Source organism: Mixophyes fleayi, chromosome 8 (assembly GCF_038048845.1).
Source record: "Mixophyes fleayi isolate aMixFle1 chromosome 8, aMixFle1.hap1, whole genome shotgun sequence".
NCBI classification, from domain to species: Eukaryota; Metazoa; Chordata; class Amphibia; order Anura; family Limnodynastidae; genus Mixophyes; species Mixophyes fleayi.
In genome coordinates, this window is record NC_134409.1 from 14,048,954 (window position 1) to 14,074,342 (window position 25,389).

The 25,389-nt window shown below is 43.1% G+C and overlaps 1 protein-coding gene across 1 annotated transcript in view; it reads left to right on the forward strand.

Annotated features, from left to right (window-relative positions):
* Positions 1 to 25,005, forward strand: part of ST6GALNAC5 (ST6 N-acetylgalactosaminide alpha-2,6-sialyltransferase 5) — a 106,699-nt gene extending 81,694 nt beyond the window's left edge. Inside the window, exons 4-5 of the mRNA XM_075181936.1 lie at positions 6,404 to 6,511; positions 24,155 to 25,005. Coding sequence (XP_075038037.1) covers positions 6,404 to 6,511; positions 24,155 to 24,383 — 337 coding nt within the window. The 3' untranslated portion in view covers positions 24,384 to 25,005. The remainder of the gene's footprint in view (positions 1 to 6,403; positions 6,512 to 24,154) is intronic.
* The last annotated feature ends 384 nt before the right edge of the window (positions 25,006 to 25,389 follow it).

The following is a 25,389-nucleotide window of genomic DNA, read 5'->3' on the forward strand; positions in this document are numbered from 1 at the left end:
TCTTTTCCTCTGCTGTGCTTTTGGTTTTATGCTGCCTGGATCTCTCCATATTACCATTTACCTTCATCAGCCATCTACCCGGTATTTATTCCTGTATATTCAGTATTCAGCAATAAACTTTGTGTGTTACCACCTCATTCCTGGCTCCTGAGCTGCACTTGTATTTGAATTGTGACATCATGTACCCAAACTACAAATTCCAGCATGCCTTGCCAGCCTGGCAGAGCCACAGGTTGTCTAAGTCTGCATCCAGTAATAAGAGCAGATCCGATTTTCCATAAGAAAACATGAAGTTGGTAATTATTCTGTCTGTTTCGGTAGATATGGACACTAATGTGCAGCCGATTCCTCTCACACAGAGTAATTACAGTATTCAGGCATTTGGTTAATACATGGTTTTTATTCTGAAATTGTCTCCCTGTAATTTGGATAGTGATGACCAAGGCAGAGCTGGATCTAGCGCTGTAAAATCATTAGAGAACAGAATTGATTTAAGAAACAATTCCCAATTCCCCCCCGCCCCTGTGCGGCACGAACTCCGCCCACAAAAAAGGCAAATTTGCTGAAAATACCACCCACTTTTCTGTCAAGCCCCGCCTCTTTTGTTGTCCATATCTATATATATATATATATCTATATATATATATATATATATATTATATATGCACAAGTATACTATATGAATCCTGCCTTAGCATACTCTGCAAACTATATTGTACATGAAATATACAGTTAGTATGGAAGCGCTCTGCTCCCTGGTGGTGATAAGTGGTACTGCAGATTTTTGCATCCAGGGACTAATACGCTGCTCCTTAAAACACCACTGGACTTGGTTTACATAATCTCTGTGTTTACTGTTAACCAAAGTGCTCCGTATATTCTGAGGGCACTTACAATAAAATAATAATGTAAAGGCAGATATAGTAATATTATCATATTGCAACACATAACAAAAGTTCTAATATCTACTGTAACATTAACGGCTACTAACAGGGTCTATTAATAATTTCGTCCAGGGTGTGGGACAGACAGATATGCAGTGAACATGATGTCAACCTATTTAACCCTAGCCAAAACAAAAATACAGCCTGGCTACTAAAACCGCCTGAGAGCATGAAACACATAATAAACTTTCTGGTCACATTTCTGCGGTGGACACATGGATCTATCTGAAGGAGACAAGTGTCGGATATAGTGCCAATCATTGGTTAATGGGCCGTGACGGATGTCCCTGCGTGTACACTGTATCTCTTCTGGAATACTAAGTTATGTCAGGAACAGGAGTATGAAATGTTTTACACACATACACTGTAAAACCCCAGTGGTTATAATCACCTCTCTCTGCCTCTCTCCATCTGTCTGTCTGCTGAATGCTTCCCTCTCCCCAGATTGTTCTCACCTCCTGGAGACTGGCATAACCCATCGTTACCAACGTCTTAAGATATTTTTCACGGTCATTTGAGTTGGTACCCCCAAGTAGGTTACATGATATTCTGTCACTACAATTCCCATCATACCAGATTTATTCAATTTGATGATAACTTTTTGCATTTTAAATACTCCTTTTCAATAAATGCACCTTCTGAGGCTACGTATTACACCACTTTTTACAATGCATTTGTTTTTTGGTTGGCATTGTGCTTCATTTAATGTGAGTTTACAAATGTGTTCAATCTGTTTATTAAACATGTGTCTGTGACAAGTCAGTAAGTTCTTGTTAAAGCCAAATGAATGTGAAAACGTGTATATACCATACTTGCCAACTTTTCTTCGTTGGCTTCAGGGAGATCGTGGGGAGGTGGGCGTGCGGGGCGGGGCATGGCAAAGTGCATCATTTTGGCCCTGCCCCTAAACGAGTTTCACAATTTTGGCCAACTACAGCAGGGGGCGGGGCTAAGATGACGCCACTTATATATTGCGAGGGCGAGAAACAGGAGGTTGCCCTGCTCTCCCAGGAGGTCTCCCAGAAATACGGGAGTCTCCCAGACATTCCGGGAGAGTAGGCAACTATGCGTTAAAGAAAAGCCGTTAATGAAGCTCTAAAGACTAAAGTGTTTTTTACATTTTTGTCTCCATTACTGAAGTCATGTTGTCTTACCTGTCAGTCTTTGATTAAATCTTGGTCTCCATGAAAATGGCCACCTCCATAGGCATCAATACATGGACATAGGACACAATTTCTGAACTGTGTCATCATGCCACAGATGGCGATGCCAACCACATCTTGTACTGGCTCAGCATCAGGGAGAATGCCAGACTCTTCAGAGAGTGAGGGAGATCACCCCTATTTCAGGGAGAGTTGGCAAGTATGGTGTATATACTTGATTTACCGTGCGGTCACATTAAAATGGATGCAAGTGTACCACTGTGTTGACGCATGTCAGACACACAGATGTAACAAGAAGTGTTCAACATAACGCACGTCAGAACAGGTTAAACACGTAAAGACACCATTATGTAGTCTCATTTTGTACAATTATTTTTATTTTCACGTCCGCTGACAAACGCATCATTTTATTGCTAGGTAGATTCGTAGACTAGAGAATAAGAATAGATGGTTATAACATCTAACAAGCAGAAAAAGAGGGATTTTATTGTGCATTTAGTCAATACTGAAAAACAGGGACATGTGCATGGACAAAAATGTCCAGAGACAAATCTTTAAAAACCTTTGATAGTCCCCCGGAAGTTAGGAACAGCTGGGCTGTGCATAAGGTGGGAGAAGGTAAAAATCCAAGTCCTATCAATTGCCAAATGTCTTCATAAAGGATTTATAAACTTCGGGACAGCCCCCCTCCCCCTGCAAAGTAGTGGGTGAATGTCTATAAGTAGATGGATGATATAATCTGATATGTATACCACAAATGTCAAATTAAATAGTTATATACCTTAAGATATGTATGAAGAACGCTGCTTGTAATATATGCCCACAGGTGATAGATGGCTTCAACGTGCAGCACTGTCATCATCAACATTTAATTATATAGCACCAGCAGATTCCGTAGCGCTTTACAATTGGGAACAAACATTAATAAAACAATACTGGGTAATACATACAGACAGAGAGGTAAGAGAACCCTGCTCGCAAGCTTACAATCTATGGGCCAATAGGAGTTTGAAACACAAGGACATGTGCTACATCATATTGCACATTGGACCAGCTAGAATGCAAAGGTAAAAGTATTGAGTGGGCTGTGTGTGTGGCAATATTTGTCAGAGGGTTGTTGGCTTGTGTTAGCTGTGTAGAGGGTGGTAATAGGGTAACCTAGGGAGATTAAGATGGTGGTAGAGGAATATTATAAGCTTGTCTGAAGAGATGGGTTTTCAGAGAATGCTTGAAGTCTAGAGGAAAGTCTTATTGTGCGAGGGAGAGAATTCCACAAAGTGGGTGCAGGCCGAAAAAAGTCCTGTAACCAGGAATGGGAGGATGTGATGAGAGTGGAAGAGAGACGTAGATCTTGTGCAGAATGGAGGTGTCGAGTTGGGAGATATTTTGAGATGAGTGAGGAGATGTATGTCGGTGCAATTTTCTTGACGGCCTTGTATGATAGTAGAAGAATTTTATATTGGAGTTTTTGAAAAACAGGCAGCCAATGTAGAGACTGACAGAGTGGCTCAGCAGCGGAAGAACAGTTTGCAAGGAAAATCAGTCTGGCCGCTGCGTGCAAAATAGATTCTAGGTTCTCAAGTCTGATTTTGGGAAGACCAGTAAGGAGGGAATTACAATAGTCAATGCGGGAGATGATGAGTGCCTGAATTAAACATTTTGCGGTGTCTTGTGTGAAATATGTACGTATTCTGGAAATGTTTCTTAGACGTATGTAACATGATGTAAACATAGAATTGATGTGTGGCAAAAAGAAAAGTTGCGAGTCAAGGATTACACCTAGGCAGCGAGCATCTGGTGGTAGTCTGACATAAAATATAACCAGGTACAAATATGGAGGTCTGTTGATAATGAAATATGGTGCAAAACTAGGTGGGAAGAAATGCTATTTATTCAGACAAGTTTATATTTAACCCAAAAAAATATGCATGGTTAAAACAAAAACTATTCCATGCTTCTGCATAGTCCGCGTAAAATCATAAATAATCAAAACTGAGTGATAGTATTCCAGGAGAGAGTCCAAACACAGATAAAATAAGAGGTCACAGTTCAACTGGATGGTTACTTAAAACAGTTCCAAACGTTGAGTTGAAAACCTAAATACCTGCTGTTTGACAGTCTCTTTTGGGATGATACGTGTCCTTATTTGTTGGCCGGCAATTTCGCAGAGGGGTAGTGTGCGATCCTTGTAGCTGGTATTGAAATGATCGCGTAAGTTTCACTGTGGAACGCACACGCAAGTTCCTGTGTCGCAACGGGGCATCACCAATGCGTTTCACCACTATAGGGGGGAGGTGTCAGTATCCCTATTGGTGCCTGTATTTGTAGCTGAGACTTGGATGACGTCATGTGTTTAATTAAATCATACTCGCCTACATTGGCAAGGACTGCTCCGGGAGATCAGGGGGAGGTGGGCGTGTTGGGGGAGGGACCCGAAGGGTCACATCATTTGTCCTTGCCCCAAACCATCAATCACTGTTTCCGGCCAATTACAGCAGGGGGCCACGATGATGCGCGATTTGCGTCCTAAGCCCCGCTCCCCACACTTTACTATTGTGCAGATTAGAAACCGATAGGTTGCCTCGCTTTCCCGGAAGTCCGGGAGGACTCCCAGAAATTCGGGAGTCTCCTGGACATTCTGGGGGGTAGGCAACTATGACTTAAAGAAAAGCAGTTAATGAAGCTCTAAAGACTGAAGTGTCTTTTACATTTCTGTCTCCATTACTAAAGTCATTTTGACTTAAATGCTTCTGTATTTGTGAGCAGTCACAATTTGCCATATTGCTGTAAAGATCCATAGGAATCTAAAGTCTAATCCCCCTCATTGCTTCATATGATAATAAAGACTGATTGAACAGACTGTGTACAGGTAACTTGGACTCTCATGGATGGTTAGAAACACATTAATGTCTGTTTGAAGTGTCTGGTCCATTTGCAGTTTGCATACATATATTGTTTGTCAGACCAGTGTTCTTCTACTTTGATCTTACAACAACCCTGCATAAAGGTTCAAAGTACATGGCATCTAAACTTCAATAATAACGTCATGTTTTTCAAAATAACCTTTCTTTATAACAGAGATTAAATTGTCTATAAATTCATTATACATTGACGCCTCTTGATAAAAAAAACCCACAATAAATGAACTAAATAGAATAAAGCAAACTAAACATCAAAAACCGTTGAATTCCTTCTTTATGTTAGATATATTTGCAGCATTATGATGAGGATTTTCTGAGGGCTGGGGGGGGGGGGGGGGGGTTTGGGTAGGAGGGGGAAGCAACATTTTTGTGAAGGGAAGAGGTATTAACTGAAATTTTAAAATATAAAAGAATAGCGGTTCCCCGATGTAAAAAGTAAACGTGAAAATAAAAAATGTAGTAAGGTTTTAATCTTGACGTATTCCCATGGTAAAGGCTGAAGACAAGGAGTCATTCTGGAAAGGGCGCTTGAGGGTAAGTGAGTAGGAGAGACAAGGACAGTGACAGTTCCTGGTATAACAGTCCCCAATATAACATCACCCTCAGTAGCTCGTTCGCTCCTCCCTTCTGCTATACTGTCCTGATTGTAATGAAAACGAGATGAGTGACAATGATTGCTGTGACCTTTTTAAAAAGCCAAGTGGTGCAGAGTTTTGAAAACATGGGAACATAAACATTAGCGGGTGGGTGGGGGGGTTCTTGCCAGATTTTAAATTAAGGACGTGTTAGTATTTACCAAACGCGTATTAACCTGGCGTGGAAGGCGAGTGGGCTCTAGGAGTGTATTAACCTGGGGCGGCCTGAGCCCTTAATCGGGCCCTGATCGTCCTGTCCCACGGCAGACACATGGGCTGCTCCAGTGCTAGTTATGCCACTGAGAGGCGGTGGTCTGACATTGGGGTCTCAGTACTCTGCGCATGCCGTCATCACAGCAGCTGTAGCCCACTTCAGCCAGATGTCTGAGGGGGTAGCTATATATCAATCCTTCTAAAAAGGAAAAGTGGAGGTGTTGCCCATAGCAACCAATCAGGTTCTAGCTATATTGTGTCTAGTATATTCTAACAAATAATAGCTAGAATCTGATTGGTTGCTATGGGCAACACCTCCACTTTTCCTTTTTAGAAGGATTGATACATCTACCCACTGATGTTTTGTTGCGTTTACGTCATAATTGCACTGTGCAGTTGGGAAATAGAATAGATTTGACGTCTGTACGCTGAATCTCATTTCATGATATGAGTTGGATTTCTGCACATGTGTGTATCTGTTAATTATTATCACTACATACTAATGTAACTCTACCCTTTTCTTTCAGGAAGGTTTCAAACACTTGGCTCAGTACTGGATGGTTCACCATGTCAATTGCTTTAGAACTCTGTGACAAGATCAATGTGTACGGGATGGTCCCACCAGATTTCTGCAGGTAAATCTCTGATCCTTTCTGCAGATTCCTCCCCTACGTGTTATTAGACTTGTTACTAATCTTCACCCCATGAGATGTTCTGTTAATAGATGTTGGATAGGGGCAGCAAGTGCTGGCAATGGAGAATCGTAGTCTAAGCTCTAGAAGATAATAGAAATCTGCCTAATTGTGTTGCAGTGAGTAAATAAAAATATCTATAGTTAATGAGTTTTTGTTAATATTGAGCGCTACGCTCTGTCTCCCATCTTGGTAGTGGTGTCCACTGTGATCTAGTGAAGACAGGAAGTGGGGCGGCCTCCAGCCGTCCGCATCACTCTACTGAGTACGTACAGACAGGAAATGGGGCGGCCTCCAGCCGTCCGCATCACTCTACTGAGTACGTACAGACAGGAAATGGGGCGGCCTCCAGCCGTCCGCATCGCTCTACTGAGTACGTACAGACAGAAAGTGGGGCGGCCTCCAGCCGTCCGCATCACTCTACTGAGTACGTACAGACAGGAAATGGGGCGGCCTCCAGCCGTCCGCATCGCTCTACTGAGCATGTACAGACAGGAAGTGGAGCGGCCTCCAGCCATCCGCATTGCTCTACTGAGCATGTACAGACAGGAAGTGGGGCGGCCTCCGGCCATCCGCCTCGCTCTACTGAGCATGTACAGACAGGAAGTGGAGCGGCCTCCAGCCGTCCGCATCACTCTACTGAGTACGTACAGACAGGAAATGGGGCGGCCTCCAGCCGTCCGCATCGCTCTACTGAGCATGTACAGACAGAAAGTGGGGCGGCCTCCGGCCATCCGCCTCGCTCTACTGAGCATGTACAGACAGGAAGTGGAGCGGCCTCCAGCCATCCGCATTGCTCTACTGAGCATGTACAGACAGGAAGTGGAGCGGCCTCCAGCCATCAGCATCGCTCTACTGAGCATGTACAGACAGGAAGTGGGGCGGCCTCTAGCCATCCGCATCGCTCTACTGAGCATGTACAGACAGGAAGTGGAGCGGCCTCCAGCCATCCGCAATGCTCTACTGAGCATGTACAGACAGGAAGTGGGGCGGCCTCTAGCCATCCGCATCGCTCTACTGAGCATGTACAGACAGAAAGTGGGGCGGCCTCCAGCCATCCGCAATGCTCTACTGAGCATGTACAGACAGGAAGTGGGGCGGCCTCTAGCCATCCGCATCGCTCTACTGAGCATGTACAGACAGGAAGTGGGGCGGCCTCCGGCCATCCGCCTCGCTCTACTGAGCATGTACAGACAGGAAGTGGAGCGGCCTCCAGCCGTCCGCATCACTCTACTGAGTACGTACAGACAGGAAATGGGGCGGCCTCCAGCCGTCCGCATCGCTCTACTGAGCATGTACAGACAGAAAGTGGGGCGGCCTCCGGCCATCCGCCTCGCTCTACTGAGCATGTACAGACAGGAAGTGGAGCGGCCTCCAGCCATCCGCATTGCTCTACTGAGCATGTACAGACAGGAAGTGGAGCGGCCTCCAGCCATCAGCATCGCTCTACTGAGCATGTACAGACAGGAAGTGGGGCGGCCTCTAGCCATCCGCATCGCTCTACTGAGCATGTACAGACAGGAAGTGGAGCGGCCTCCAGCCATCCGCAATGCTCTACTGAGCATGTACAGACAGGAAGTGGGGCGGCCTCTAGCCATCCGCATCGCTCTACTGAGCATGTACAGACAGAAAGTGGGGCGGCCTCCAGCCATCCGCAATGCTCTACTGAGCATGTACAGACAGGAAGTGGGGCGGCCTCTAGCCATCCGCATCGCTCTACTGAGCATGTACAGACAGGAAGTGGGGCGGCCTCTAGCCATCCGCATCGCTCTACTGAGCATGTACAGACAGAAAGTGGGGCGGCCTCCAGCCATCCGCAATGCTCTACTGAGCATGTACAGACAGAAAGTGGGGCAGCCTCTAGCCGTCTGCATCGCTCTACTGAGCATGTACAGACAGGAAGTGGGGCGGCCTCTAGCCATCCGCATCGCTCTACTGAGCATGTACAGACAGGAAGTGGGGCAGCCTCTAGCCGTCTGCATCGCTCTACTGAGCATGTACAGAAAGGAAGTGGGGCGGCCTCCAGCCGTCCTCATCGCTCTACTGAGCATCATCATCATCAACATTTATTTATATAGCGCCAGCAAATTCCGTAGCGCTTTACAATTGGGAACAAACATTAATAAGACAATACTGGGTAATACATACAGACAGAGAGGTAAGAGAACCCTGCTCGAAAGCTTACAATCTATAGGCATCCCATAGACTGTAAGCTTGCAAGCAGGGCCTTCTCACCTCTTTGTCTGTTTTACCCAGTTTGTTAGTTTACTATGTTTGTCCCCAATTGTAAAGTGTTACGGAATATGTTGGTGCTATATAAATAAATGATGATGATGATGATGATGTACAGGCAGGAAGGGGGGCGGCCTCCAGCCGTCCTCATCGCTCTACTGAGCATGTGCAGGCAGGAAGTTTGACTCTCAACTGTTCCACCAATGACAGTTGACAGTTGAACCGAAAAGACGTTATACCGGGAGCCGTATCCTTTTTGTGTACACTTACGTATATAAAGTGCAGGATCGCATTCGTTTTGTTCATGGATCCTTAGTAACACGTTTTACTGCTAAACGTTGTAGTAAGATGCACATTCAGATGTGAGAATTTTTTAAAATTACAATAAGGTTCATTCACTAAACACAATAATGCAATATCAAATCGCAATTGGTCTTTGTATCAAAATTACAAAAGAATGAAAATGCTTCATCTAATGGCATAACAGCTAACACTTATGGCGTATGGTATTAATTGTAATATCATCATCATCATTTATTTATATAGCGCCAGCAACAGCAATGTTGGTCAGAGGGTTGATGTCTTGTGTTAGCTGTGTAGAGGGTGGTAATAGTGTAACCTAGGGAGATTAAGATGGTGGTTGAGGAATATTATAAGCTTGTCTGATGAGGTGGGTTTTCAGTGAACGCTTGAAAGTTTGAAGTCTACAGGAAAGTCTTACTGTGCGAGGGAGGGAATTCCACAATGTGGGAGCAGCCCGAAAAAAGTCCTGTAACCGAGAATGGGAGGATGTGATGAGAGTGGAAGCGAGACACAGATCTTGTGCAGAACGGAGGTGTCGAGTTGGGAGATATTTTGAGACAAGTGAGGAGATGTATGTCGGCCATCAATTTTGTTGATGGCCTTGTCTGGTACTAAAATAATTTTAGATTGGATGGGTTGAAAAACAGGCAACTGATGTAGAGACTGACAGAGTGGCTCAGCAGAGGAAGAACAGTTTGCAAGGAAAATCAATCTAGCCGCTGCTTGCAACATTGTCTTGTGTGAGATATGTGCTTATTCTGGAAATGTTTTTTAGATGTATATAACATGATTTAGATATAGAGTCAATGTGGGGAACAAAGGATAGGTGTGAGTTAAGGATCACACCTAGGCAGCGAGGTTGCGGGGTGGGATTTATGGTCATGTTATCACCAGATATAGAAATTTCAGGCAGGAAGCTCCTGTTTTTGGGTGGGAATATTATTAATTCAGTTTATGAAAGATTGAGTTTCTTACAAAGATTGGAAGAAATCCAAGAAAGACAGTCAGTAACGCGAGACAACACAGATGGTGAAAGATCAGGAGAGGATAGATAGATTTGTGTATCATCCGCATAGAGATGATACTGAAAGCCAAAGGAGCTTATTAGTTTTCCAAGAGAAGTGGTGTAGATAGAGAATAGCAGAGGACCTAGGACTGAGCCTTGTGGTCTCCAACTGATAATGGAAGCAGAGCAGAGGTGGATCCAGAGAAATTAACACTGAAAGAGCGATTAGATAGGTGGGATGAGAACCAGGATAGGACAGTGCCTTCAAGACCTAGGGATTGTAGCGTTTGTATGACGAGAGAGTGGTCAACAGTGTCAAATGCAGCAGAGAGATCCCAAAAATTAGAAGAGAGTAATGGCCTTTAGTTTTAGCTGTGATCAACTCATTGAAAACCTTGGTCAGCGCAGTCTCCGTTTAGTATCCATTAGGTTGTTTGCTGTAAGAAAGTGTGTGAGGCGAGTGTAGGCAAGTCTCTTGAAAAGCTTGGAGGGGCATGGGAGCTGAGAGATGGGGGTAATTTGAGAGAGAGTTTGGGTCAGAATTTTGTTTTTTCAAAATAGGAGTAATCACCGCATGCTTGAATAGTGATGGAAAAATACCAGTAGAGAGAGATCGATTACAAATTTTACTTAGAGGTGGAATGAGCACAGGAGACAGGGACCTACCAATTTGTGAGGGAATGGGATCAAGAGGACAGGAGGTAGGGTAGGAAGATAAGAAGAGAGTAGAAACTTCCTCTTCATTTGTATGATCAAATGAAGAGAGAGTGTCAGAGGGTGCTACAAAGGAATTGAACTGACTGCTTGTTGAGGAAGATGATACCATTTCAAGTCTGATCTTATCTATGTTGTCCTTGAAATAGGAAGTAAGATCCTAGGCACTGATGATAGTCAGAGGGTTTGGGGTGGACGGACTAAGAAAAGATTTAAATGAGTAAAAAAGGCGTTTGGGGTTAGAAGCCTGAGCATAAATGAGAGATTGGAAATATGTTTGCTTTGCAGTGTCCAGAGCATTTCTATAGGAGTGGTAGATATCAGTATATGTGATGAAATCATTAGAGGTACAAGATTTACGCCAGTGACGTTCTGCTTTATGAGAAAGTTTTTGTAGAGTTTGTGTTACTGTACTGTGCCACGGTGGGCAACATAGTCTACGCCGAGTATGTAGTGTCGCTGGAGACTTGGAAGAGTTTGACACTGGATAGGGAAAAGAACTGGGGGTTAATGAGTAACTAATAAGGTGATGATCCGAGAGGGAGAATGGAGTGTTAAGGAAATCAGAAACTGAGCATAGTCTAGAGAAAACAAGATCAAGACAGTGGCCATCCTGATGAGCAGCGGATTCAATCCACTGGGAGAGGTCAAGTGAGGAGGTTAGAGAGAGTAGTTTGGAAGTAGGATTGGAACGTGGATTAGAAATAGGGATGATGAAATCACCCATGATGATGTGATGGTGGGGATGTCAGAGGATAAGAAGTGAGGGAGCCATGCAGAGAAGTGTTCAAGAAATTGTTGGTGGGGTCCAGGGCGCCGATAGATGACATTGACATGCATAGAGAAGGAGTTAAAAATCCTAACAGTATGTACTTCAAGATGTGACCGTGAGTGATGGGACATTTGGTAGAACTGTGAACGTGCACTGTGGGGAGAGAAGTAGTCCAACCCCCCTCCTTGTCTGCCTCCTGGTCTGGGGGTATGGGTGAAATGGAGACCACCATGTGAAAGGGCTGCAGGTGAGGCAGTGTCTGATTGCATGAGCCATGTTTCTGTTATTGTTAGAAGGTTGAGGTAGTTTGAGAGGAAGAGATCGTGTACGGAAGTAAGGTTGTTACAAACAGAACGTGTATTCCAAAGGGCACATTTAAAGGACATTGGAAGAGAGGGGAGACAGGTGATGCCTTTGAGGTTTGCTGGATTTCTGCAGTGTTCAGATATATGTGTGTGGGAGAAGTGAGGGGGACCTGGATTAGGTGATATATCACCAGCTATTAGAAGCAGGGAGGAAGAAAGGTAGGACAGATGATTGTAAGATGTGCGTCCTTTTAGTTTCTGGCGACAGGGTGAGGCTGTTAAAGTTATTGAATTTAAATAGGAAGAGAGTTCATCAGTGTTAACTACAGGTGAGTGAAGTAATGAAGGGGCAATGTGGACAGACGTCTGTGTTGCAGGATGTGTGAGGGATGATATAATCCTAAAGATAATGCCATGAAAGGCGAGGAAGAAAAATAATTTGGCAAACATTTGGGTAAAATGGCAGAAAATGAGGGAATTAAAAGAATTACCTAGTTGCAATGTCCTGTGTAATAAGAGAAGTAGTGCAGAGTGAGGCTGCAGTAGTTTATTCCTGGATGTCTGGATAGTATGTACTAATGATGTGGGGAGCCATGTGGGGGAGTGGGTGGAAGTGTTGAATGGAGAGTAATAAAGAGCAGGTGATGGAGTAGCTGAGTTCTTGCAGAGTCATGAGAGAGGAGAGTGGTTCACAGTCAGTATCATTTCTTTATACTTATGTTCTTCTGTGTCATCCTGTTTAACTCCAGTATAACTCCAAATTATGCTATTTAAATTTTTTACACTTGTAACTATACAGTATACACTTAGAGCTATACATACTAACTATGCAGCCTTCACTGGCTTTGCAGCCATTCTACAATGAATATATGGTCAACATTTTATATTTGTTAAGCTACTCTGAATGGATCAGAACCAATTATTTTTGCAGCGACGTTCTTCACCTATTGTAGAAATAATTTTAGCCTACAAAACAGACAGAAATAGAATGAATACAAAACTCTTATATCATATCCTCAGATTATAGTGAATATTTGTTTTCAATAAAGTGCATCTTTTGAATGGATTGTCTAGTGGAATAGGATTTTTCTTGCCAATATAAAACAGTTAATACACAATGTGATTTAAGAAAAAATATCAAAGTCAGTTTTAAAATAAATAAATAAATAAAAATAATTTATTGAAAGTATTCACATAAAGTTCTATACACAGTATGTTGTATTGATGTTTGTAGAGCAGTGGCCAATGCAGGAGTAGTTACATTTTGGGAAGATTAGATCCTGGTGGTTTTTCCCATGTCTCATTTGGCCAATTCAGCGTTGTTACAACCCGGGAAGCTTGGCTCCAGATGTTTGCTGCGCGCCAATTTAAAGTCATAGGTGCAGCCGTGAGCCTCCGGGTACCGATGGCTTGAGCAATACTTTCTCCCACATCTACATTCAAAGGTCGCTGCTATCCCCATCTTCCTCCCACACTGCTCACAGCGCTTTGATGTTGGCAAACTTTTATTCCGCGCATGTCAGATTGTATCTGTGGGAATAAGGGTTGTGCGCCCACAGTGCTTTTTCCACAGCTGGTGTTTTTATCACTCTCCCCATGAGGTGTAACTATCGGGGGGAGGACTGTAAATGCACTGAATGTCTTTGGTGGCAGACTGCTGGCAGGTTGTCCATTGTGGGGGATCGCTCGTAAACTCCTCTGCAGCCCAGATGTTCTACGAGTGGGAGGACGCGGAATCATTGGTGGCTGTGGTTTATTCATAGATGTGGAATCTTCCGTGACATGATGGGCAGGTGGAGTAGCCTTCATGTCATCTTCACAGACCACCTCTTTCCGCGTCTTGCGTGGAATAGGAACGTACCTCCCTCTGGCTGGAGCTTCCACATTCACCATGTCCATTGGGCCACCTTCCATCGAAAGCACCAGATTCAAGGTGGCGCCACTTTGGATGTTGTGCTGGTACAAACAATCGAGATCCTTCAGTTCCTCGTACTTCCATATTAGATGTTGTTCAGTATAATCAATTCCCTTCAGACGGTGAATTCTCTTCTTCACGTTGGCCACATTCTCATATGGCGAGACCACCAAGTTAAAGCTACAGCTTGTTAGGGTCAATGACCAGCTCTATCATCTGCCCAAAAGGGCTATTTCTCAATAGTGAGATGGGCGGACGCTTATCATCTCCCAGCCTTCCAGTTCTTAGTGGGCTCCCAGGAGGGGGTCTTCAGAACAGGGAGGGAGGTCGGCACTCATCTCCAATGTTGTCCTCGGTAGGGGGTGTTACCCTAGCGCACTGTCACAAGTCTGTTGCAATCACTTTGTCTGCGAGAAGACCAATGAGCGGAGCTCCCCGTGACTGGTGCTTTTATAGGTCTGCCCAACAACCTGTCACAATACCCCCCTCGTCAAAATGCCCACTTACCTTTATATAGTGAGGACACCGAGCACCCCGCCCCCGCGATCCCAGCCGGCGGTGCAGATTTTTTACCTTGTACAGACCGGGCTCTGGGCGACGCCGCAAGTCCGGCACGAAGCTCCCGAATAGACGGAGCATGAGTCACGATTCTCTGTTTGACAGTCAGATGGGCAAGCCTAGGTTTGGAGGATGCCAGGAGAACGTTACTTACCTGACTGCATTATGCCAACTGTGAAGTTTGGTGGAGGAGGTGCTTGGTGAAGTTTGGTGGAGGAGGTGCTTGGTGAAGTTTAGTGGAGGAGGTGCTTGGTGAAGTTTGGTGGAGGAGGTGCTTGGTGAAGTTTGGTGGAGGAGGTGCTTGGTGAAATTTGGTGGAGGAGGTGCTTGGTGAAGTTTGGTGGAAGAGGTGCTTGGTGAAGTTTGGTGGAGGAGGTGCTTGGTGAAGTTTGGTGGAGGAGGTGCTTGGTGAAGTTTGGTGGAGGAGGTGCTTTGTGAAGTTTAGTGGAGGAGGTGCTTGGTGAAGTTTGGTGGAGGAGGTACTTGGTGAAGTTTGGTGGAGGAGGTGCTTGGTGAAGTTTGGTGGAGGAGGTGCTTGGTGAAGTTTGGTGGAGGAGGTGCTTGGTGAAGTTTGGTGGAGGAGGTGCTTGGTGAAGTTTGGTGGAGGAGGTGCTTGGTGAAGTTTGGTGGAGGAGGTGCTTGTTTTTCAGCCGTATCTCTTGCTCCAGCTCTAGTGCCGATTACTAATGATTACAGCTGCGTATATTATCTATAACATGTGTTTGCAATCAGGAGTAACTGTACAGATGTAGTTTATGTAAAATAGACATTCATAACATCCTAATAAATGTATATTATGGAAAAAACAACTTTTTTTTAATTCAATTTAATTTTTTTAATGTTTTATCATTAAATATTAACAGACAACGTTAATTGAATAGTGTTCTTTTTTCTGTGCATTCTTTTGTGATTTAATATTCCACCTATGTATTGGACGTATCCTTCAGTGTCTGGTCTAGTAGAGCGGAGCGGACCTAGACCCGTATTCATCACCACACGCATCTTCAGATCCGCTGTTTGTTGAATACGGTATCCCCGATTTACGTTCAGTATGCGCCCCTTAATGAATGAGGCCCAACGAGTATAAAACACCCTTTTTTTGTCGTTTAAGATCCCATCGTTTTCATTTTCCACTATGGTTTTCTTCCTGGTTCACAGACGTCCAGAAAAGAGAGATTGAAATTACGTTTATCAGAAGAATTGAATCAATATACTCCTTATTACACTTCACAGAATGCCATAATAACAGGGTCTAAATACATCTTCTACATACCATAGACCACTAGATAACAGAGATTGCTTTCCTATCGACTCAAGGCCATGGCATCAGTGTCCCAGCCTGTTCTATGCCATCATGATCTCTGCATTAATCCTTATTTAGAGCGTTACCTCGTTAGGATTAGAACACTATAATGGTTGTCAACTATAAGTATTAATTAGGAGAGAACCGATCCAGTATAATCACTGCCATGGAACTAAATGGATATCTTCTCTATTCATACCAAGGACGTCTCAAAGGTGTTGAAAGTAATGTTGTGAAGTCAATGAACCGGCGAATGACAGAGACGGGAATAGATGGAAATTAAATAAATCCAATAATACATTAGCAGACATCTAAAGTACATATTTATTGGGTAGAGAGCAGATGTTATTTATCTTGTTCTGGAATAGACGCAGAGATCACACAGAACCTTGTTATTTGGTATCCTGGTTCAGGCTGCTTTCACAAAGGTAATTGCATTCGACCAATCGTTTTTCTTCTTGTGTAACAAACAAACAGGCCCCGCCCAACTGCACGCAGGACCGGCGCCAGAATCTCTGTGAGATCGCGCATGCGCCATCCTGTATGTTTCCTGAGCCAGTTCCAATACCCATTCTAATTAGAGCGGCCAATCTAAACTTTTTTTTGAGGGGGTGGGGGTGCCCCGGTAAGTGCGGCGTCCTCGTGTTCCCCTGACGGCATGTCATCTCATTTTGAAAAGATGCTCGATAATGCGATTCCTATTTGAATCGCTGCATGTGTAGGCTTAACATAGGGTAAATGGGTCCTTATCATCATCATCATCATTTATTTATATAGCGCCACTAATTCTGCAGCGCTGTACAGAGAACTCACTCACATCAGTCCCTGCCCCATTGGAGCTTACAGTCTAAATTCCCTAACACACACACACAGACAGACAGACAGAGAGGGAGACAGACAGAGACTAGGGTCAATTTTGATAGCAGCCAATTAACCTACCAATAAGTTTTTGGAGTGTGGGAGGAAACCGGAGCACCCGGAGGAAACCCATGCAAACACAGGGAGAACATAAAACTGCACACAGTTTCCCGGCCATGGTCGGGAATCGAATTCGTGACCCCAGTGCTGTGAGGCAGAAGTGCTAACCACTAAGCCACCGTGCTGCCCATATCCTTATGCTAAAAATTAAATTGCATATATGACATGAATATGTTTAAGATATTTCCTTAGATTTGAGGATTAGTGATGTCGTCACTTATATAACTTATATTTGTATAGTAGTGATGTCACTTGTCACATGACTCGTTTTACAAGTGTTTTTGGAATTCATAACCGTCAATGAAGGTAAAACATACATAGATATAGTCTTACACATGCAGTTTGCTTTACATCCAGCTGAACCTTGTTCTCTGTACTGTGTGATTTATATTAGAAGTCATCTCAGAGTTTAGATCAATCTACAACCTTGTGCATTTAAATGGCCCAGGAACTATATGACGTTGATGCTATGGTATTTTTCACTTGTTTTGATGTCAGGTTGTGTTATCATCATCATTTATTTATATATAGTGCCACCAATTCCGCAGCGCTGTACAGAGAATATTTATCATTCACATCAGTCCCTGCCCCACTGGAGCTTACAATCTACATTTCCTAACACAAACATACACATAGACAGACTAGGGTTAATTTTGTCAGCAACCAATTAATCAACAAGTATGTCTTTGGAGTGTGGGAGGAAACCCACGCAAACATGGGGAGAACATACAAACTCCATACAGATTAGGCCCTATTTGGAAATCAAACTCCTTACCCCAGCGCTGTGAGGTAGCAATGCTAACTAATGTGCCACCCCATGCTATGCTTTTCATAGCCAAACATTTTTAATTAACACCACCTGTTGTAAATGTTTATTTAGGCTCTTATTATTTTCAGCAGTGGTGTAAGTAGGGATTATGGAGCCACATATTTTGGAATGTTCCCCAACGCTCTAAAGCGCCCCCTAGCTGCATTGCATGGTTATAGTCGCACGATTCACCCAATGTTCTGACCAGTCACACCGCAGCACTGTGACACAGCAGTAATGTAGTAATGTATATATACTTCACGTCAGATGTCTAAACTGGCAAATATTTCCCTCTGGGCACCGTGTCTCTTCTAGTTGTGCCCTCACATCGCACCCATGAGGAAGCAAAAGGTGACTTTTTATATAAACTGGTTAAATTTCATGACACATGATTGTCCCATTTTGCAAGATGCTCGGTGCTCAAAGCCCAAGTTTGAATTAAGAGGTTTAAGTGCTGTCAATTTAGCAGTCAATGTATTTATGGCGTTAGCTGAACCGTTCATCCAAGTTGCAATAGACCAAATCTGCATTGACAAGTGAGCTGTGATAATATAATTTCAGTAGTTTTGTTCCATTAGCATTAAAATATTTTATTCTGTGTAGCCCTATTCATACCAGCGAGTCTTCACATCTAGGTGTGATTTAACACTTTGGGGCAGATTCAGTTTGGTGCGAGGTGCCGCCCTGTCTCCGGAACAGTCCGCGGAGACACATGGCGCCGGAGACGTTACTAAAGAGATTTCGATTTTAATGCTGAATTAGCCGGCAAGGTACGATCGAGGTGATGTCCGGCTTCACCTCGTGGCTAATTGAATCTGTCCCTTTGTGTGGCCTTATTGAGTACATATAAACAGACAGACAGGTTAATAAGGGGCCTAATGCAGCGTTGACTGCAAAATGGTCCTAATTTACATTTAGCAAACCGGATGTAAAAGTTGTGTGTTGGCGCCCATTGCAGCGCTGTAGGCATCTTAATCTGCTCATGTTTTTATCCCCTTTGTTTTATGTGCAACAAACGCATTCACTATTAGGCATCAGTAAAACGTTATAACACGGCAGTAACATCTCTTGTGTAAAACAAATTTTATTTTTTGTTTAAACCTACACAAAAAGGATAACACATGCACCAATCAGCTTCACCAGTGCAATTGCAAGCAGCCAATTACAAGTGGTTCACTAGCGCTGGAGACCATCAACACAATCATTCAGTATTTACACCTCTCCTGACTACCTGCAAATAATACAGCTTTCTCCCATTCTGCACCCATTCACAACAGATCGTACATGCCCTTACTGTACTCCGTATACATTAACACACCCCGTCCCTCCTCTCCAGGAGTAAGAGGCAAATCTGCACCGGGGTATATGTCTGCGCTAACGGAAGTAGTACTCACCCTGCATCAGCCCCAATATGTACACTTAAAAACACTGATCCAGAGCAAAATATATTAACCAAGACACTTTTACATCATCATCATCATCATCATTTATTTATATAGTGCCACTGATTCCGCAGCGCTGTACAGAGAACTCATTCACATCAGTCCCTGCCCCATTGGAGCTTACAGTCTAAATCCCCTAACATATACACACACACACAGACAGAGAGAGAGGGAGAGAGAGAGAGAGACTAGGATCAATTACACAGATTGTCCAAATTGAAGGGTATGTATACTTTTGGACCTTACTTCCATCAATATACTGCTGCTGAGCCTTGTACTCTTCCAGCAGGCTGCTGTTTGTTAACCATAAGGGATCTCAAAAGTTATCAAAGCTTTGCCGTTCCTTGTGGTTGAAATACATGACTGATGAATGCTGCTTGTCTGCGGCAGTATTCAGCCAGTTATAGAATGAGTAGCCATTATCTGTTATCACTAAACAATCTCACAACTACTTTACACTCTGGAACACTGTAAAATCGTATTACCATTAATGCTACAGAGAATCATAACTTCATCCATAAGGCAGCAGAAAAATCAATAATACTTATTTGCAAACATCATATTATCAGTTGGGGATATGAATAAAAAAATGGGTTGAGATTCTCATTAAAGATAATTATTTTCAACAGTATTCAGATAGGGCCTACATATTACTCAGCGCTTTCCAGAGAATATGAAATCTTTCACATCCGTCCCTGCACCAGTGGAGCTTATAATCTATATTCCCTACCACGCAGACCTCCACAGGGGTTAATTATTTAAGGTTAAAGATGCCTGGTTCAAATCTATTAACATTAATTGAAAAATGTAATTACTTTTTTATGTAGGTATATTCCCATTTTTAGTAATAAACTCTAATTCAGTGACACAGAAAACCTATGTATTTGTGAATTTACAAACATTTTAATGTATTTAAAGTTATCAGCTGTACTTTTCATTACCTCTTTTTTGGTAGACTAGCCGAGTACCAAAGGTGGATCTAGGCCCTAGGTTACCAAACTGTGTGCCGCGCCTCCCAGGGGTGCCGTGGCCAGGTAGAGAAAAAAACAAAAACAAAAAAAACTTACCAATTCGGCGGCGCCCGGGACCCAGCATCCTCCTCTCTCCTGCTGCTTGTCACTGAATGTCAGGCGTGATGACGTCACTCCCAACATTCAGTGACAAGCAGTGACCCTCTGCCCCCTCTGTGGGATGCAGAGTGCGCAGAGCGAGGGGGCAGAGTGAAGATGCAGAGGGGGCGCAGAGCGAGTGGATGCAGAGGGGGCGCAGAGCGAGTGGATGCAGAGGGGGCGCAGAGCATGTGGATGCAGAGGGGAGGCAGAGCATGTGGATGCAGAGGGGGCGCAGAGCATGTGGATGCAGAGGGGACGCAGAGCATGTGGATGCAGAGGGGGCGCAGAGCATGTGGATGCAGAGGGGGCGCAGAGCATGTGGATGCAGAGGGGGCGCAGAGCATGTGGATGCAGAGGGGACGCAGAGCATGTGGATGCAGAGGGGGCGCAGAGCACGTGGATGCAGAGGGGTCGCAGAGTGTGGAGATGATGCAAAAAAAATATTATTTTCCCTTGGATATATGTGTATTTAATGCATACAACTAAATAAGTATTTCTGTCCTGACCTAAATACTTATTACTTTTTTTGACCCAGCTACTTATAAAATGGGACTGCTCGGTAATTATTTTGGAGGAGTGCCTTGAAAAAATTATGGAGACAATAAGTTTGGGAACCACTGATCTAGGCCTTTCTTTTAGGGGATAAGGGGGAGGGGCAGTTTAGCAGAGCCCCTTCCTAATCTCTGTTATATATATAGTAAAATGTAAAAATCAGTCCCCAGATCCCCTGGTGGCATTATAATGTAGAGCCCTCCCCCAGTCCCTGTAATAATACACAATCAGACCCCCGGATCTAACGAAATTACTTACCCCATTTACGGTCCCTCGCGGTCTCTCAGCGAGCATACATGCCATGTAACAGCATCCTGCACTCTGATTGGTGAATGGTTTGAACTATCCACCAATCAGTGTGTGGAGACCTTCCAGTACTCTGAATGGTCGGCAGCATCCACCAATCGGTGTGCTACTGGCAAGATCTTCTGCCCTCCTCTCTGCCGCCAGGCACATCTATCATGTGCGCTTGGGGTAAGGGGGACATGGCCCACATTGCGCCCTCTGGATCCGCCCCTGCTCAGTGCTTACCAGACTAGCAAGGAATTTCCCCAGATTTTGCTTTACTTGATATGTAAAAATAATTTGCAGGTTTTTTTATTCCTTCAATTTTTCATTTTGTTTCCTTTCTAAATAAAATTAAACTGACTTTAAACTTGTATTTAATACAGTGAATTCATTAAAAGGTACAGAGACAGATGTTCTGCACATGTTCTCTGATTAAAATTCAGTTCTCGAATTTATTCCTTGCGGATAGACTCTCATTCAGTCTTAATATTCCGCTATATGCCTGACTGGCTGTATATTCATCACTCGCTCCAGATATTGATTCAGGATGTAAATTTTAAGGTTCCAGATTATGATTACAGCTCAATATTATTATACAGTTCGACAGCTCGTCTTTTGAAGGCGTGTACATCAATATATCTTACATACCCGAGGAATTTAAAACGCTCTATAGTATTTTTTGGAAAAAAAAAGTATAGACATAATATTATTTTATCTAGCATTTTTCTTGTTGAATTCGATTAACAAGTATAAGGAGAGGAAAAAATCAAAGACTGAAAATCAATTCCAAAAATTATAACGGTAATTAAAGTCTTGTGAACACACACAATATATATTATATGGTTTTCAATGTTTTCTTTCATTTTATGTAACACTTATTAAAAGATTGTTTTTTTTATCCTTAAATCCATTTTACAGTACATCCTCTATACTTTGTCAGGCTACACATTAAACACATCATATCAGGAACTAATCATCACAACTCCCTTGTTTTACTACTTGTTTTTCTTCTCTCTTCTTCTTTGTGATTCACTCCCATTCTCATATTTTATCCTGTACCCTCTCGAGTTCAATAAGTTTGTCAGCAATTACATGTTTAAAATGGTCCGTTTTATTTCACTTTGTCACCAAAAATCAGGACTGTTCATAGGTGCGGACTTAGCGGTCAATAGATCACTATTTTGGTAGTCTGAAGCTGTGTTACACCAATGGCAATAATTAATATATAACCTCAGGCACTAGGCCAACCTCTCTTCTTACAATGATAGGTCGCGTCTCAGGGTGGGGTACGGAATAATGATGCTGATTATTCCGACAAGACTTACCCCGACGTCTTCACACCGAAGGGCTCCAGGATGACTGGTGTGCCAAGCAACTGAATGAAGCCGCCGAGACTTGATGACATCACTGCCAACCACGACGCTGTGATCGGTGCTGTTAAGCGGTTGGCAGTGACGTCATCAAGTCGCGGCGGCTTCATTCATTCAGTCGCTTGGCACACCAGTCGTCCTGGAGCCTCGTCTGGAAGGAGCCCTTCGGTGTGAAGACGTCGGGGGTAAGTCTTGTCGGGGTAGTCAGCATCCATATGCTGACTACCACCGGCTTCTCGTGTATGTGGTTCCTGTTTGTACATGTCTGGGAACATCAAATTGAGATTATGTATATCTCCCAACTGTCCCGATTTGTGGGTGGGGCTTAACAGCACTCCCTGCAACTACGTTCGTTACGCCTTTAACACACTGATATCATTAATATAAGTTTTTGACCCCTCTGGGCTGTGCCTTTATCTTCACTATAACAGAACAGGAAAAACTCTACGCTGTAAATCTTTTGAACAGACGGAAAGGATATATGTACATTTCTACGACAATAACGCATTCTCAGCAGTTTGATCTATACTTCGAAAAGCATTCAGTTCCTGCAAACACTTCAAGGTCTGCGAGGCCTCTGGTTCATTTATTGAGCCTAGCGCTGCAGACAGCAACTCCTCTATATTATCTTTATGATGGAAAAATAAAAAAACCTCACTCTACAGGGAATGGTCTTTTCTTTACCCTCAGTTGTCAAACCAATGAAAATATTTCTAAGGAGAAAAAAAAAAAAATGAACAGAAACGTTATTCTGTTTAGAAAGAACGGGGGGGCTCGATCGAGACGAGCACAATTTCCAAGTCGTACTATAAAAAGCATTTGAAAATGCCAGGTCGCATGCCAGGTAGAGTTATACGAGTAAGATTTTATCAAAGTCCGATAAGGTTTTATCAGACTCTATAAATCCTTACTTTGCCAGGGTGTTTTGTTTCTTTTCAAAGTTATGTCCATTAAGACACAAGTAAACATAAATACGGTATATTAAAGTATCTGAATACTTGATCTAAACCATATATCAGTAATAGTAATAGCTGAAATGTTTGTCCTTAATCTAGGTACTGATGTAGTTAAATGTAAACACTTGAGCGATGGGATTACATTGGCCAGTTGGTCAACATTAAAACCGAGGACAGGGTAAAAACAGGTTTGAGAGTTTGGCAGGAAACGTTATCACATTAAATTCTCAACTTTATCGTAATCTCCCCCAATGAACTTACTCTTTATCCATTGGTCTGTAATAAGTGCACAATACCATGCTTAGTAAGCTCCTTGATGCAATCAGGGTGCCTAGGATGGTAACTTAGTAATTATTAGAACATCGTTATTCATACCTAACAAAAGGAGGCAAAAACCCAATATACCCAAACGCGGACACGGTCACTAAAACTACACCCATATGTGATGACGCCCTTCTCCCCAAATGGCTAAGCCTTGCTCCTTTTGGTTCCAAAAATGCTAGACTTTTAAGGGTGTATTTATTTAAATCATTAAAAGCGCACCTCGGAAATATCAAGCAGCCGAGTCCCGATTTGGTTGGCACGGCAAGCCATGCTACATCAGGAATCATCAATAGATATGTGGTTTTACAGGTTATTTTTCCATACAGAGATATACAAAATACAACTCTGTGGCATCATTAATGGGTATTATATTGAAATAAAGAAAGTTACTGGGCAGCACGGTGGCTCAGTGGTTAGCACTTCTGCCTCACAGAACTGGGGTTATGAGTTTGATTCCCGACCATGGCCTTATCTGTCTGGGGTTTGTATGTTCTCCCAGTTCTTGCGGGGGGGTTTACTCCGGGTGCTTCGGTCTCCTCCCACACTATATATATATATATATATATATATATATATATATATACACACACACACACACGTCTATTGTCAATGGCAAAATAGTTTCATATTTCTGTTTCTTTTCTGCAGGTCTACCAATCACACGTCGGTACCTTATCATTACTACGAACCGCTGGGACCAGATGAATGTGCAATGTACATCTCCCATGAAAAAGGACGCAAAGGAAGCCACCATCGTTTTATCACGGAGAAGAGAGTGTTTGCCAACTGGGCGCGGACCTTTAATATTCACTTTTTTCAACCAGCCTGGAAACCGGAGACCCGTTCTGCAAAGCAATCCGTAAGGCCGATGTTCTGAAGCCACGGACATCAGAAACGGGTCACGTTAAAGTAGAGCGGTCACCTATACGTAGTGGATCCAGACGCCTTTTGGACTGAACCAATATTCAGCCTGTGAATTTACTACAACACCGTCAATTCCTTTTGAACTAGCGATATTTCCAATTCACGAGAAATGAGTGAACATTACCCAGGCCTGAGAGAAAAGTTCCTAGTGAATTGATAAATATTGGCTCCGCCCACAAAATGGCTGCCTCCACTGTGTGTAGGCGATGGGTCTACCTTACAGCACCTTCTTGTAGTCTGAAGCCACCAAACCGCAGGATCTTTGCTGATACATTGGATTGTGGAGTCAAATATATACAAAATCTGAACAACGAACTCTAAAACTTGAACCTACATCCATGACAAGCTCTGGAAAAAAAGCAAGATTGCACTTCAGATCCAGTAGTTTTATATAGTAATTACTTTCTTATTTCAGCACTTTCACAGAGATGCACAGTGGTCCTATTTCATGATACCAGGAGTGTTTTATTGGGTGTGTGTTATTGGTCGGACAATACAGATTCTTTTTTTTTTTAATTATACCTTTTGGTTAGTCTTGTTCTTACTGTAAATAAATTGTGTCAAGTTTCTCTTAATCCATCATTAGAAATGTATTAGAAATCTAATCGATGTAATCTTGAAAAGGGATAATTGAGCACTAAGCTAGATGGACAGTCCGTGGACTGCAAGATGTATTATATGTGCACCGTCCTGAATATTACTTCAGCATAAGGATCAAGGGTCCACACTGCAAGCTCCATTTAGAGTCTATTCCCTGTACCCGGAAAGGCATGTAGCTTAGACGTATGATGCAATACCCCAAAGAACATAGGAAAAGAAAAACCACAAAAATATTTCATATATTCATTTTTTAAAGCCACAGATGATGACAAAAACAACACGATAAATCCGAAAGAATATAATACATTTTTCTTGTTTTAAAAAAAATGGGCGCAAGTGCCTACGTGAAAGAATTCTTA